The sequence below is a fragment of the Protomyctophum parallelum genome (assembly GCF_964188405.1).
Source record: "Protomyctophum parallelum genome assembly, chromosome: 21".
Classification (NCBI taxonomy): domain Eukaryota; kingdom Metazoa; phylum Chordata; class Actinopteri; order Myctophiformes; family Myctophidae; genus Protomyctophum; species Protomyctophum parallelum.
Window position 1 is genome coordinate 35,131,694 of NC_139713.1, and position 16,766 is coordinate 35,148,459.

The 16,766-nt window shown below is 40.5% G+C and overlaps 1 protein-coding gene across 2 annotated transcripts; it reads right to left on the reverse strand.

Annotated features, from left to right (window-relative positions):
* Positions 1 to 2,927: 2,927 nt before the first annotated feature.
* On the reverse strand, positions 2,928 to 16,661 carry miga2 (mitoguardin 2). Of its 2 annotated transcripts, none has more exons than XM_083792996.1 (16): positions 16,593 to 16,661; positions 14,690 to 15,072; positions 13,813 to 14,023; positions 13,314 to 13,429; positions 13,072 to 13,192; positions 11,460 to 11,590; positions 10,506 to 10,623; positions 9,726 to 9,832; positions 8,599 to 8,711; positions 8,411 to 8,483; positions 7,186 to 7,272; positions 6,974 to 7,072; positions 4,640 to 4,774; positions 4,102 to 4,155; positions 3,903 to 4,019; positions 2,928 to 3,400 (listed from the first exon to the last, which is right to left on the reverse strand). In XM_083792996.1, the coding sequence occupies exons 2-16, from the start codon at positions 14,783 to 14,785 to the stop codon at positions 3,206 to 3,208; spliced, it is 1,773 nt and encodes a 590-aa protein (XP_083649122.1). In that variant the 5' UTR covers positions 14,786 to 15,072; positions 16,593 to 16,661; the 3' UTR covers positions 2,928 to 3,205. The 2 variants fall into 2 exon arrangements, with proteins under 2 accessions (XP_083649122.1, XP_083649121.1); XM_083792995.1 differs by having other exon boundaries at positions 9,726 to 9,835.
* Positions 16,662 to 16,766: the final 105 nt, after the last annotated feature.

Consider the following 16,766-nt stretch of genomic DNA (forward strand, 5'->3'; position numbering starts at 1 on the left):
TCAAGGTTCCTCAGGCTCAGACAGAGTTGGGCAAGACAGCTTTTTCTGTCAATGGCCCAACCTCGTGGAATGAACTTCAAAACTCCTTAAAACTGAGCTCCCTGCCATCCTTCGGTCAGTTCAAAGGAATGTTCCAGAACAGTTTTCACCGTGATTGCTCCTGCTTCAATTGCTTATTTTACTGGTTGTTCTGCATTTAAGTTCCTTTGTAATTTATCCTGATTTATAATGTTGTGTTGATGTATTGTTTTGACTGTATTTGAAATAAAGGTGATGATGAATATAGCTTGAGTGTGTCGTGTCGTGTACCGAACAAGCTCTACAAGCTCTCAGCATGATTGCAAGCTTGTGGACCAGCTATTTGCGGTGCGTGACACCAACGTGCAACTAAGGCTTTAAGTGCTGCTTTCACCATGGCTTAGACAGAAATAATAGCCTGGCCACAAAGATACACTACAGAACAGTGTATCAATGTACATCAGAGCATGCTCTGATGAAGGCTGCATAGCCGAAACAGCGTTCCTTTTTGGTGTGTGCCAATAAATAAATGGAAATGTGATTACTTTGTCCACCGCTTGTTTAATTTTTGGATGTGCTACCTTTTTGGATTTTTTTTTTAATGTATACTGGATTTGGGTTTGGCACAAAACCATTGCGGATGTGCAACCTCTTTTTCTTGTAAAGTAAATAATGAATGTGAATGTCATCATAAAAGACAGTGACTTTTGAAAGCAGATAATGGCTTTGTTCTACTAACATGTCAGCCTTTGACACTGTATATATACTGTATCTATACAGCATCACTTTACTTGATCCCTTAGCATTGGATGAGTATCAAAGGCACAGCTCTGAGCTGGTATAACTTCGATGCTCAATAACACTTGTTCAGTATCCAAGTGAGGAAATTCTTCATTATCATCACAAAGTTCTCATCAGAATCAGATATCTCCTCCTTATTGTCAAGTAGATGTTTACAGACAATGGCAATATTAAGAGATATTTACAGTTGATAAAGGCAAAGAAACGGGTAAATATATCTATTGCAATTTACAATACAGAGGCCGATATGGGTAACACAGGTTTCTAGTAGCTACGTACATATTAATTATGTGGGGTACCTCAGGTATTCATTTAACATCTGATCGTTTTCTCTATCCTCCTTCTTGGTTAAATCATCTGTAATTTAACCTGTTAGGCAGATGACACAGAATCATGTTTTTTTGTTTTGTTTTTTAAACACAAAAAGCCAGTACTCCAACGATTTGACTCAGACTAGAAGAACATTGCTTTACAGATATTATGAAAGATAAAGATGACCAGGTCTTTGACATCAGAGCTAGACTTTTGAATAACCTGCCCAAGAAATATTAGCAAAATCTTCAATGTATTTTAAATCACTTCCTAAAATCTGTCTTTAGAAATAAACTTTTTCTTCTTCTTCTCCTAGTCTAGTTTTATGCCTTGTTCAATGTGTAGACCAAATCGTTTTTACACCACATACGTGTAATATAACAAATCGTGCGCTCATATTTTTTAAGGAATATTTCTTAATTCGCAAAACATTTTAGAGTGAAGGTAGGTGGAATTGCATGATTTCTCACATTTTCTAAACTTTGACAATACTTACACTAAAATTGTCTATAAGGGTCCACTGATTCCTCTTAAGATCATAATATAAGCTCTGTGATTTAGTTATTGAATTATGATCATTTGTATGGCACATACACACACACACAGGATCTGCACTAAATTGTTCCACCATTTGTAGGAATAATGCTCCTCCCACAATTCTCTTATTTGGCATACTTTAACATGTTCTCCAATTCCTGCTTTCACTCACCTTCAAATATCCTAGTGATAGCACTTATGGCTTAGGTGATATTAAGCTGTGAAACGTCATGACGGTCCACAAAGAACAGGCATTAAAAAATAATTTAACTCATTTGGTGTTGAGCCAAACTGCGCGGGCAGTGAAACCACAAAACAGCCATTCGTCACACAGTCCAGTGCACTCATAGCTACGCACAGTGGTTATTGGTTGGAATACTGAAAGATCGATAGCTTGAATGCCCGAAGGGACATGCATTTATACGCTGAAGATTTACCTTTTTTTTCTCACCACAATTTATAAAACAGTCATGCAGGACTTCTACACCAGGAGAAGTAGGGTGAAGTCTCAAGAGGATCAAAAAAAAACTTGGCAATGGACTGTTGGTGCCGGAGCATCCAGCAAGCCCAGGGACCGTTTCTCCAATGTGCCATTGGACCTCTGTACTGTAACAGCTTACCGATTATGGACTGTAAAAATTAATTTCCTATTGCCATTTCTAATATTTACTGATATCTTTCAGTATTTTTTACTGCACTTTATGTTACCGACATTGCAGTCACATAGATGGCTGTGCTATTAATAATATATGATTAAGATCCGCCTATGGCTATTTTGACTATTCAGTATTTATTATTCCTCATGTATTACCATTATTTTACCTTTCTATCCCATTTAATTGTGTTCTTACTTAATTACTATTCACATGGTTGAGGAAGCAGGGAGTACAATAATTTCTTCCTGCTTAACGCTGCTACCATCTGTATTGTACAGTGAGTGAACATAATTTGTGTTATAATATTTTGTTGGTTCTGCTGACTCATCATATATATTATATACAATATATATATACATACAGTTTTCTAGTTTAAAAAATATATATATTAGTTTTGACCACGGGGTCTTTTATATGATTGGGATATAGCAGACAGATATAGAGTATATGGATCTCAGAAACCACAACAAGTTACAGCTACCACACACACCAATCAGCCTTATGGTGGTGCAAAACAGCCAACTTGACATTTAGGCTTTTAAAATATGAACATTATAAGAAAATGTGTTCCCCAAATTCCTTTGGTCATGCCGCATTTACACATTTCAATTTTATACCATTTTTCTTTTACTTCAGAACACTTTGACACATTATGTCCAGCCCTTGTACACAATTTCTGGAGACATCTCTTGAGCACATGCTGCATTGGGGGCAACACCACTTTACAAATTCCCCCAACTGTTCATTCATTGTAGGTACAAATGTAAAATGCTTGGGTGCCAATAATTAAAAAATCTGTATAATAGAAGGTAAGCTGTGATTCCCTGTCCTTCCCGCTTGGTTAGCCCAAATATACTCGTCCGACATGTACGCCCATAGTCTCAGTTAGAGGGGCCTCCTGTGTCTCTAAGCAGGGTTCCATTGAGCTCCAGGAGGCTCTCAATTCCCAGATAGCCCAGTAAAATATCACTACGCCGATGGGAGAGGTTCAGGATGTCCTCAGCCAAGCACTGGGCAGAGGTGAAGCGAACCTTGTCATGGTCAAACATATCCTTAAGGTACTGCACTATTTGTTGCTAAAGAGGAGAGGTGAGAAAGAGGTTTGTTACAGATTGAATTTGGAACATTTTATTTTTTAGATAAAAGCCTTTTTGCACACCTGCTTACATTGGACAGGTGCATAGGAGAGGAACAGCCAACGTTGAAAGTATTGGTAGTCTCACACAGCCTTCACTTGCGTATCACTTCATTAAAGCACAACAATACGTCAACTGACGTATTGTGTGTGTGGGGGGGGGGGGGGGGATTGGGGGACAACACTCTCTGCTCTTGATATCTCCAGCCAATTGGTCATTCATTTGTATTGCCGCTGGGCATATTTTAATAATTTTATCCCTTCTGCCTTAACAGCCAGAACCCCCCCCCCCCCCCCCCACACACACACACACACACACACACACACACACACACACACACACACACACACACACACACACACACACACACACACACACACACACACACACACACACACACACACACACACACACACACACACTCAAAATGTTAAAGACATACCTTGAAGATTGTGCAAACTTCAGTTAGGTGTTGCCTCGACCCCAAGAACCCAAATGCTAAAACTGGGCTGACGTGTTCTGATATGGCATAGAAGTGGGAGATAAACCCGTCAGGAACCTATGGAACAATTGAAATTGATATTGAAATGTTTTTATTTTATTTTTTAAATAATAAGTAGTTCCGTTCTGTTCAACCTCACCATAAGAAGACGTCTTTTAGCTTTCAGAACAGACCAGCAAGCTGTAGCCAGGGCCTGATAGAGACACACACACACACACACACACACACACACACACACACACACACACAGATGTTAAGTGTATATTTTACCCACTAGACTAGAGTTTATAGTGTCATGCTAACATAATGTACATATAGAGGTATATTCTGTGTGCGAGTGTATGCAACTTACTCAAGACTGAAAATGTAATGTTGTTGTTTTAGGCCGCCCAGCTGAAGAAATCATGACATCTGAGACATTCATGTTTCTAAACTTGTATTCTATTGCTAGTTTGATCACTTCAAATAATCTTTCATCTTAAAATAACTAATTACCGAAAATAGCAGATCTACAAGCTCACAACATGGCGCGCTGTGATGTGTTGTGCAGCTTGTAGATCTGCCATTTTCGGTGCGCAAGCATGCTTTCACAGAAGACACGCTGGCTTCTATCTATGGAATCCTAAATGACTGAAATCAGTGGTGGCGACTGAGTGAGAACTTGAATCCATGCTTACGGTCTCTTTAAAGCTGTCTGACAGCCAGCGGTTCCTCAACACTGCCACCACAGAGGAGGGAGGACTCTCGAGATCCTCAAAGGCATCCATCAGGATGAAGTCCAGCACCACGTCAAAGAAGTTCATAGACACCACCTACAGGAATCACGCAGTCAGTGGTGGGGAAAAAGTACTCAAATGTTTTACTTAAAAAGGGGAATACCGCTTATTGTCAACATTTTACTATGTCATTAATATACCTTATATACGAGAAAGAAAAAATCTTTTAAAAAAGATTTTTTTCATACCTCCAGTTCTAGGAAACACAGAATGGTGGACTTTTTCCAACAGCTCAAAGGTATATTAATGACATAGTAAAATGTCGAAAATGAGTGGTATTCCCCTTTAAGTAATAGTGTAAATACTGTACAAAAGTATTGGTAACAATATGTACTTAAAGCACCAAAAGTAGAAAGTGCTTGTTATGCAGAATATCCCATTTCAAGTTTCAAATGTATAATAATATTTTGAAAATATCAGATCTACAAGCTCACAATGCGTCACATTGCGACACACTGTGAGCTTGTAGATCAGCTTGTTATCACATTTTTGTAATAATAATCAAAGAATTGGAAATTAGAAATACTCAAGTAAAGTAAAAATTCCTCAATATTTGACTTAAGTAGTACAGTACTTAAGTAAATGTACTTGTTCTACCACTGCACAGAATGACAACCAAAAAGTCACCTACAGTTGCTGCCGGGTGGAAACCTTGTGACCATTCAAACGTAAAAAAAGCTACAAGCTCACAACGTGTCAAGATGTGATGTGAGCTTGTACTATTTATTACTTTTGTGTGACAATGAAGCTGGGCGTAAATTTACCTAAAAATTAAATATAGAGATGCAAGGTTTCTGCCAGATTTAAAGTTTTCTGACAGACCGCCCTCAGAGAGTGAGAGTATGGCCTCCTCTCTCCTCAGCACTCAGCACAGGGCCGTGTGTTGAGCCCCCTACTGTACACTCTCTACACCCACGACTGTACTCCCATCCATCCGATTAATGCCATCATCAAGTTTGCGGATGACAACAGTGGTGGGACAGAAGGGGATGAGACTGCGTATAGGGGAGAGGTGCAAATGCTGTCAGAATGGTGTGAGATGAACAACCTCATTCTCAACACCTCCAAGACCAAGGAGCTGATAGTTGACTTCAGGAGGAAGAATATTCAGCCCATCCAGCCTATCTACATCAAGAGAGAGGAGGTGGAAAGGGTCTCAGACTTCAGGTTCCTGGGCATGAACATCGCGGACAACATGACCTGGAAAACAAACACCAACTGCACTCCAGAAAAAAGGTCAACAGAGACTGTATTTTCTCAGAGTGCTGAGGAAAATGGACCTAATGGAGAGTGTGCTCCTGTCCTTCTACCGCTGTTCCATCGAGTCAGTGTTGATCTACGGCATCTCTCTGTGGTTTTCCTGCTGCACGGTGGCAGAAAGAAAATCACTTAAGGGGGTCATAAACACGGCCCAGAGGATCATGGCATGTCCTCTTCCATCTCTGGAGGACGTCTACAAGAGACACTGTAGCAGGAGAGCCAACAGCATCCTCAAGGATTCATCACACCCAGGTCATCACCTGCTGCAACTTATGCCCTCAGGGAGGCGCTATAGGGTCATCAATGCAAGGACAAACAGACTGAAAAATAGTTTTTACCCCAGAGCAGTCATAGCTCTAAAAACTGACACTTGAACTCTGACACTTGGACTAAAGGGACTTACCGTGCAATATGTCTTAATGTATGTTTTTATATGGAGTATTATGTCTTTTGTTTTAAATTCACTTGAGCTTGATTGCAAATCAATTTCGTTGTCTTGTACAATGACAATAAAGATATTCTGAGTATACATAGAATAACAGCCAAATGCATCCAAGGAAATCACATCGCAAACAAACCAGAAAGAAGTCACTTTAAGTCCCAGTAAAGGGCGATATGGATCAAATCACTATTTTTGAAAAAATACCCTGATAAGTAGGTAAAGGCAAACAATAGAACGACTAGAACAATCATGTAATGCTAGACAAGCCCCCAAAATAACTTAACCCATTTAGACCTGAGGCCGATTATTTTTTTAAAGGCTTCTAAATCCTAACAGTTTTCTGAAAAACCTATGTTTCTGACAGTGGTTCTCAACCTTTCCATGTCAAGGACACCTGGAATTATCTGTATTTGGATGCCCACCTGAAAATATGTTGTTCCAGGGACCCCCCAGAAGGAAAGATTTGAGTTAAAAACGTTCTGAAAGAATATATTCAAAGATTAGCACCAGGGGGGGATAATAATATTGCTCACCCCTCTGCCCTCTAGCTCCATTTTGGTGATGGGCCATGTCTCTTCTCTCTTAGTGTACAGCAGCATATCCTCATAGGCCTCTAGAAAGGCCTTGGGACTCTGAAGTGGGGTAAGAAAATAGATACATTATTCCAATATGTCTGAAAGAAACAAGTCAAACTAATCCAAGATAAAGCACATTAATAATTAATGACCCAAGTAAAAGGTTTTACCTTGTTTGCCTTAACCATCAAGCCCACAATCATTTGCTTCCCCGACTCCATAAAGAATGTCCGGTGAGTTTCATCCAACAACAGAGCCTGCATAAAATAATATCAGTTTTAGATAGTGAACCAGACAGGAGAAAGGACACTTTATATTATACCAGGTTGTGCCAAGCTAAAACCCTTGAAAAAAGTACTGTCATGACTCATCTTACTAAACAAAATAAGAAAATTTGAGATTGTGGCTGCAGTTTCTAATGATTATCCATCCATCCATCCATCTTCAACCGATTATCCGTAGTTGGGTCACAGGGGCAACAGCTCCACCAGAGAGTTCCTCCTGGGGGATCCCGAGGCGTTCCAAGGCCAGTGAGTCGATGTGCCCCGGGGTCTCCTCCTAGTGGGACGTGCCTCGAGGACCTCCCTAGGGAGATGCCCGAGAGGCATCCTAACCAGATGCCCGAACCACCTTCCCAGGCTAAGAAGCAGTGACTCTACTCCGAGTCTCTCTCGTGTGACTGAACTTCTCACCCTATCTCTAAGGAAGATGCCAGCCACCCGTCATTTCGGCCGCTTGTATTCGCAACCTTATTCTTTCGGTCATTACCCACGTGATTAACCATAGGTTCTAATGATTAATGATCTAATAATTTAACTATGCACGTGACATCATCACACCCAGAACTTATGCGGGAATGCCAACTGAGTGGCAAAAAACTACTTTACGGCCATGACAGCCCATACATCCAAACAGAAAAGTCCTATCTGATTGCACTAAACAAGGTTAAACTCACTTTGCCACTCACTTTATGCATGTGCATACCCTCTATTGTATTAGACTGAGCGCCGACAACATTGTCAGATCATGGGGGAGGGGTAAACTGTGTTGTTAGTTTGGGTCATTTACCAATCAAATAAAACATGTTTAGATTATTGAACTAACTGATGCACATTTCCCTCTAGTAGCGCCGGCAGTTGTGATGTGATGCAATAGCCTGATAGGACTTTCGGGTGAACGTGTTGCACTGACTGATTCAATCCCTCAGTCTGTGTGCTTGCCCGTTTTTCCTCCCGAAATCTTCCCCAGTGAGGGGTGGGAGTGCACTGCTCTCCTAGCACCATTTATCTCAGATAAGTACCTACCGTAGTTCAGTCAAGTGTAAGCCATGCATACAGTACAGTGAGCATGATTATACAGTACAGTGAGCATGATTTTGATACTGCAGGAACTGACCTGGAATGCTTGTCTCACACAGTGAAGCTTGGCAAGAAAGTCTTCGTCTCCATAACATTCAAGTAATTCGGTCCTGTTGAAGACAGAGGTGGATGAGAGCAATTAAACAAAAAAAGACGTTATTATTTTTCTGTATACTACTGCTGGTGTATTAGGTGCAGACCTTGATTATGAATCGTTAGCCATACCTGAGGGACCGATAGACCACTTTGTCTTGCCGCACAAGCTCAAGGGCCTCTTCATAAAGAGCAGCAGGCTTAAGAGGCTGGTACACCTCATCTAGTGTCATGGCATCAAACAACTGCACAGAAGGAGAGCTGCTCACAGTAAAAAAATAATGACTATAGCCTCATTTATACATAGCTGTGCACCTATGTCAAGGACCAAAGATAGCTGCATCACAGCACGAAGCATTGTGTGCTTGTACAGTAAATAGTTTTTTGGTGAATTACTATGATTGACAGCGCAAATCCAGTATAGCGATAGTTCAGGTAGACGAGGAAGGCAGGAGGTGTACATCACTAGCTCACTCTCCCACTAAATGTGTGTCACTAACCTTTTAGGACTAAATAACCTAAATTAACTGAATTTAAGTTGTATACAAAATAAATAACATTATTATTAAAACTCTGATCGCCCAGGGGTATTTGGAACCATTAAATCAGTACGCCCAGCAATTTGCAGCTTCAGAGCCCATTTCAAGGTGACACAACGCCATCTTGGTTTGTGCTAGATATAATAGCATGTAGCCAACACACCGCGGGAGGATCGACAACCACCGGAGGTATGATTACTTTACTTCTAAGCGACAAGCAACGTGACCACGATGAGCCATCAAAAACATAGTCTTTGGTTAGAATTGGAATCATTGATTTAGATTAAGAGTTATTCACGTTTTAAGACTTTTCTTACTTTGGATGACGTCCCAACCGGAAATGACATCGAATGTTGCCCAATAGACGCTAGACTGTAGACTGGTGCGCTGTTTTATCAAACACGTAATGTTCCGTCTTTTGATTAATCTCCGTCCTGGGCATCGGGCGTAATTATTTAACAGGGCGGAGACCTCTGTTTTGGCCGGCCAGAGTGTTAACCACCAACATACCAAACACCAAAGTTTACACATTTCCCCCGAAAACGTCCAAATGCCCATCCCTAGTATGTACTGCATAGGTACCGACAAGCATTCATCAAGACCATCTTGAGTAGCCATCTGGTGGATGAAGCCAAGACTGAATTTACCCACCGTGGGATTAATAATAATGGTCAACCTTTTTTGCAGGAGACATTCTGGTAGCAGAACAAAATAACTGACCTCTGCAGCTGAGAAGAAAGAATCGTCAGAAGTAATCGTCGTTGCATCATCATCTAGGTGTCTGAGTGATCTCTCCACATTAGGCAAGATAAGTGTTCCTTCACTCGCTGCTAGAGGAATACCAGAACGATGTGTGAACCACACTGAACACTGATGCTTAGAACAAAAGTATGATGACTGTTTAAACATTAAACTGATTTGATAGATTAATTGTTGCACCAGTGTTGTTTTTGGCAGCAAATTTCTATTTTAGTTTTAGTCATAGTCTCCTGAATAGTTTTCACTTAGTCTTAGTCACATTTTAGTCACCTGGAATGTATTAGTGTTAGTCTAGTTTTAGTCGACTAAATGTCATAAGATTTTAGTCGACTAAATGTACAGGTGATTTAGTCGACTAACATGTATTTTTGCGGGCCTTGTTGCCGTCATAATGACTTATTTTACACTTGCTGAAAATAGCCGATCTACAAGCTCACAACGCGTCGCGACTCGTTGTGAGCTTGTAGATCTGCTATTTTCAGCATGCAACCAAGTGTAAAATGACTTAGACTGGATCTGTTGTCCACTAGTCCCTTCCTAACATTTTAGTCTAGTTTTTTATTTGTTGGCGAAATTGTCAGTATATTTAGTCTTAGTTTTAGTCACCATAGCATAGTTTTAATTTAGTTTCCATTTAGTTTTCTTCAGTGGAAAAGGTAGTCGACGAACATTTTTCGTCTTAGTTTTAGTCGACGAAAACAACACTGTGTTGCACCCCCATCTATGATTAGAATGCTTTACCAAAGTCAGCCAGCAGGCTGTCTGGTGGGATAGAGCTTCCAAAGTCCTCCTGGAGGTGGTACGCTCGGTGTAAGAGGGTCTCCAACTTCTCTGCAAACACTTTATTACGCGTGTCCCCCTACAGTGCAAAGGTATGACAGAAACCGAAATCATTCACTTTCTCTCTGGAAACAATCTTGTTATTTCCACAGTAAATATAATTTCATTTATAAACATTAAACAGTGATTAATGCAAACAGGTAGGGATGCACCGATGTATCGGCCACATATTGGCCGATATTTACTGTTATCGGTCAATATCGGTATCAGCGAATAAAACTGACATTAATTAATCGATGGCAGTAGCCAATATTTATTCTGTTGTTAACTATGGAATCACGCATTTCCTGTCAGTCAGTGTATCACTCAAAATCCCCATACATGGGAAAGCCCATGGTGCCCAGGTCTCGTGACATCATCAGTGATGAAGATCCCTGATGTCATAGTATTAGTAAATGTGCCCTTTAGGGCGAGGCTGCGCCCTCAGGGGTCTTACTGGTCTGTTGTTAAGCATACATTTTGTGTTGGCTATGTTGGTTATCTGTTGGTTATCTGCTCATAGCGTGCCACCAAGTGGCGCGCTACGAGCTTGTAGGTCTGCTATTTTTGAAAAATCCAAGAACGACTGGCATAGAAACATAGCTTTTTCAGAAAACTGTCAGGATGTAGAAGAATAAGTTGTCTCCCATTATCAAATGTGAACAAAATCATCATCATCATTCATTCATATCAGTTAACCCTATATTGACCAGGGTTCTAACTTGGTTCCCTCCTTTTGTTTTTACCTCTCAAATGCCAGAGACCAAACTCACCGTAGTGTACACATTGTGAGCTTGTATAGATCAGCCATTTTTGATTTCTTTTGAAAATATGTCTATAAGTGGTTAAAAATATACAAACATAAATGTTATGCACCAAGGGAACGTCAAGACATGCTGCTCCCTGCAGGGCGAGGCTGGTACTGCTGTTGGAGGAAGAGTGGAAGTTGTGGCGAATGTTGAGCGCCTGCTCCCACTTCTGCAAGGCTTCTTCAAACAGCTCCATCCCTGGTGGAAAACGGGAAGAATGGAAGAGAAAGTATAACCATGGAGATTTCAATTAAACAGGTTATTTTCCATATCACTGGTATTTTTTTTTCTCACAGAAATCATTCTCTAAATGATATTTGTGAATGTCTACACCAGAGACTCATGTACTGACACATGTACGGCAATTAGTAGTAGTGTGAGAGTAGAATCATAGTACATCTTTAATCGTCTGAAGTTGCTGGCAATAGCATTTTTCACACGTTTTCACAACTAGCTCATTTAAAATTTGGTTACTGCTAATAATGGGATTATTGAATTGGAAATCGTAACTAGTTACACTAGTAGTTCCCGCAAAAAGTAGGAGTACAGTAGCACTTTACTTAACAATGCATTAGTCCCAACACTGCTGAGCACTGACATGCAATGTCAGCACTCAGAATGCATTAGCCCAGCTGGGAACGCAATGATGCAAGTGTCCAAGATAGACTTTTATTGATCCCACAGAGAGAAATTTTGTCTCCAGAGGCAACACAGCAGTTAAGATACAGTTATAGAGCAAATCAAGAGACAGTACTGTGTAGATAGTAGATACAGCGAGGTAAAGACATCACACACACACACACAAACATCATCAATAATGAACAATAGTATACACTCAACACTTTTGAAGATTACTATTCATATGCTCTCTGGCGTATTCAATTTGTCTTGAAGAGGGTACTGGTTGCAAGTTCAAACTGTGTTATGTAATGTCAAATAAAATAAAAGATCCATACTTGGTCATTGACCTTTTTGACTCATGCACTTGCTTTTGCAGTAGGCAAAGATACCAAGCAGACACTCACAGGCTATACGCTATTCTAGTAAGACAAAGTTGCAAAGTGTCCAACTTTATCATTCAAACATTTCCCTTATAATAGCACTATGAATTATTTATGAACACGATACACTGGGCAGACAGTTGGGACCCCCATGGCGCCCCAGGCGGCTGCATGCTCGGCCTGTAGGAAGGGCCGGGCCTGCCTCTGATATACAATAGTCACCAGCTGCTTCTTTTCACCTGACAGCATGGAGTTTCACTGGGAGAACACATCAGTTCTGTTCAACCTATCTCCCGCAAATCCTATTCCTGTATAATAGCTGTTCCAACAAATCAGTGGTCTGGTCACTAATGCAGCAACATGGACATGATCACTCACCATCAGTAAACCCTGCCAATTGTGATAAATTGAGCACCAAGCCAAGCCAGAGACACAGCCAAGAATTCACCCCCATTTCTGCAAGGGTGGGCAACTAACATTATATAAGTCTATACTGTAGTCTTCCTTCCTCTACACTTTTTTTCTTTTTTTCTTCCTAGACAAGCAACTACCAATCGTCTGGTCAGAATGTTGGTAGCCAATGTATCTCAAGAATGATAAAAAATAAATGTTAATCAATAGACCAAATTATTTTTCAAGTCATGTTGTTTGTATAAAACAACTACAGAAAGTACGTACCCAATATATAGAGATTCTCTGCATTTGCATCCTCTGCTGAACCCGTCTCTTCCACTACAGGCTCTGCCTCCCAAGGAGTAGATGGGTTGGCTGACTGATTTGGGGAGACGGTGACCCGCGTCTGTCACACGCACACACACACAGACACAGACAGCTAATTAATACGATAGAGAGACCAAAGAAGACAGACGAAAGGGACAATTTTGTATTGGTAAAAAAACAAACATGTGATTGATATGTACCGAGTTGCTGTGTGAGGAACTGTGCGAGTGTTTGCTGGGGGCCAGAGAGGAGATTCCACTTATCGCGTCATTGCTCCGTGTGCTTGGACTCATCATTTGACGGCCCGGAAATGGACCTGTAGCAGAGATTAAGCTAAATCTAGTGTTAAACCCCTATAAAGAGTCTCTGAGTTTAACACAAGATTTTGAGACATTCAACAACTTGGGACATTACTTTAACCCATTCTGAACGGGAACCCATTTTGGTGTTAGCATCATGTTATGCTTTAACTATTTAAAAATAGCAGATCTACAAGCTCATATCGCGCCACCGAGTGGCGCGATACGAGCTTGTAGGTCTGCTATTTTTTGAAAAATCGAAGAACGACTGACATTTTTAGAATCTGATCTCAGGTCAGAATGGGTTCATCAGACCAGTGTGTGTCCAGTGGAAACCTCGTATGAATCTGATCTCAGGTCAGAATGGGTTAAACTTGTTGAACTTGACTAACATCCTCACCTCTCTTCAGTGATGAGGGTCGGCCCGTCTTTAGCAATGCCTCAGGAATTCCCACAGTCTTTTGTCCCTCCTTTCCTTGCGTTACCTGTTTCCTTTTCCGACCTCTCCGTTTTAGATGGTGTGCGGTGAGAGCCAGTGCCACACTACCGAGTGCGGTGGCAAATAGCACCTTCTTCAAGCTGGGTGTGAGCTTAAGCTGAGAGAATATGGACTGATGGAGGGAGGGATGTATAATTAGGAAAAGGTGAGCCGGGGGGGTTGGGGAGAGAGAGCAGGTTATGTGTTTTTTCTTTTTGTATTACGTTTGCATATATTCGTTATGTGTTTTATGTTGTATTTAAATTAACAGAATCTTAGATCGTATGTATATATGTATGCTTGCCATATTGCTCAATAAACTGTTTGAAACGAGAATATGGACTGAAAGAGGGAGATGCACTAATTAAAGATACAGCTTAACCTTAAGCAAGCCTGACCAACCTTAGGCTTGATGCACTAAATGTCAACACTTTTCAGTCGAAAATGTTTTTGCCAAGTGAAAGAAACAAATTTGCTTTAAGTCGTTTAACACAGAGGTCTCCATATTGCTGAAGAATAATTACATTTTCAGTATTTATTCATTTAGAAAAGATGGATATCTTTTCTAAAAAGATAATAAAAGATGGATATCTTTTCTAAATGGTCAAACATATGATCATTGTTTCAACAATATATATCTTTTACATGTCCTGTTGTCTTGATGTGTATGTTTAAACAAAAGCAATACAAAAATGTTAAAGAGAAAATATAACCAGACCACACAGATAAGTGTGGTCTGACTGTGCTGTAGACTGCAACTAAAGCACAGAACAAATCATAGAAGCACAAAGTGTTTTACCTGGCCAAACGTGGAATAGAGAAACACTGGTATCTCAGCTACTGTCATGGCCAAAGCCTGGGCGATGGACATCCCATCCACTCTTCTGACTGACATCTCAGTAACAAAAATGCCAAAAGGCCACAGTTGTCTGAGGCCCCGTCACAGTCACCTTCCAGAAGGCTTCCTCTCTCTTCTGTGAGCAGCCAGGACAGGGCCTGCTGGTGATCTGTCTGTCGTCATCCACTTCTCAACCAGATTCCCAATACTGGTCTTACTTCTGAATAGAACTGTATCCCAAAGACCGGCAGCACTGGGTTTGCGAACCTATCTGGAGGTAAAGCTTTCTAGGTGTGCAGATCTTCCTCTTTCATGCTATTATGTTGCAGCAGCGCCGTGGCGACCTATATGACATTGTTTTAAGAAACATGATGGATTGGTGGGCAGTACACGGTCAGCTGATCAAAAGTAATGGCCTTGACTCCATGAATGAAAAAAATGGCTTTGACTACACAAATGAAAATTGACTTGCTATCATTCATGATTTAGCATGGAAAGTAAACCCAACCCAATAACTAACTTTCCCCGTTTCCCACATGAATCAAGACAAGAAAAGCCTTAGTTTGTCCATTTTCAAACTATCAGTTTGTCCATTTTCAAACTATCAGCATCTATTACCTAGCGCAAGCAGCTCTTTACTTATGCTTGCTATCTGGCATTAGTGGCATATAGAGTTGCAATACCAACCCTTGACAGCCCATTCATCCCAAAAGAAAAGTCCTAACTGATTGCATTAAACAACGTTACACTCACCAACATTGCAGCTGTACAGAAATCTTGGATCATCCTCCTTGTATCTGTCAAGTTTTTGTTTCATACAAATCCACCATAGACATGTTATGAGCTACTTTATGTCAATAAATTCCATGCAGGTGATTATTTTAGTTCGAGTGTCCGAGTTTGGATTGGAAGCGTTCGTTAACGCATTATGTGCAATCATCTGCATGGAATGAATTGACTGAAGGTATTAGCTCATAACACAGTGGATTTTTATTAAACAAAAACTTGACAGAAACAAAGAGGATACAACATTTCCGTACTACTACAATCTTGGTGAGTTTAATACAATCAGATAGGACTTTTCTGTTTGGATGAATGGCCTGTCAATGAGTTGGAACACTAGATGCCACATAGCATTATGGCATCTAAGAGTTGCTTGCAGCTACAAGACACCAACATCTCATAAAGATACCTGTGCCATTTAAAAAGGTAACGATCATGGCCAGGTACCTTTTAGACTTGTCATGACCAAATAAGCATTTACCAAACTGAAACAAGTTGATGTTACTCATACATGGTGTGATAATAAGAATTGAAGGCTCTGGCAGCTTTCAATTGAAAAACTGAAACATTTGAAAAATGTGAAAATGTTTAGGACGTCAGAATGACAGTGGTTATAATGGTAAAGCTGAACAAAGTGAACAGAGAGCAGACTGGATGACATGAACACTATTGTATGATCTGTTGTAACATCTGTCGCCTCCTATTTAAATCTGGTGATTATTGTGACTTTTATGTTTATGATCTGGGAAATATGACAGTACTACCAGATCAGTTATATGTTTTATATAGCCTTGGATCAAGACTATCATAGGTGTATCGTATCGAGTCGATAAAATACATCTAGTCTTGATGCAAGGATAAGTTTGATAGTTATTCCAACAACTAGACAATCTTTCTTCACTCACAGGCTGCTAACCATGTTAGCTAACGAATTAGCCACATATGGCTAATGTGTCAACATCACATCACAGTTTCGTGGGACGTTGTAGGATAGTTTCATATTCAATGAGATATATTAGATGTATTGATTGTTGATGTCTGGAGGACATCAATGTGTTTCTACAGTTAGCAATTAGCTTACCTTTAACATCCCATCAGATCCCATCAGTCGGGGCTAGAAGGACATTTCATTTCACACACTAGATTTTGCTCCGGGGCGGTACTTACCGTACTTTGGACTGACGGGGGTACTGGCCAATTGCGTACCGAGTATGGAAAAGGCCATCGCCCTTTTGACCAATCATATGTCAGATAG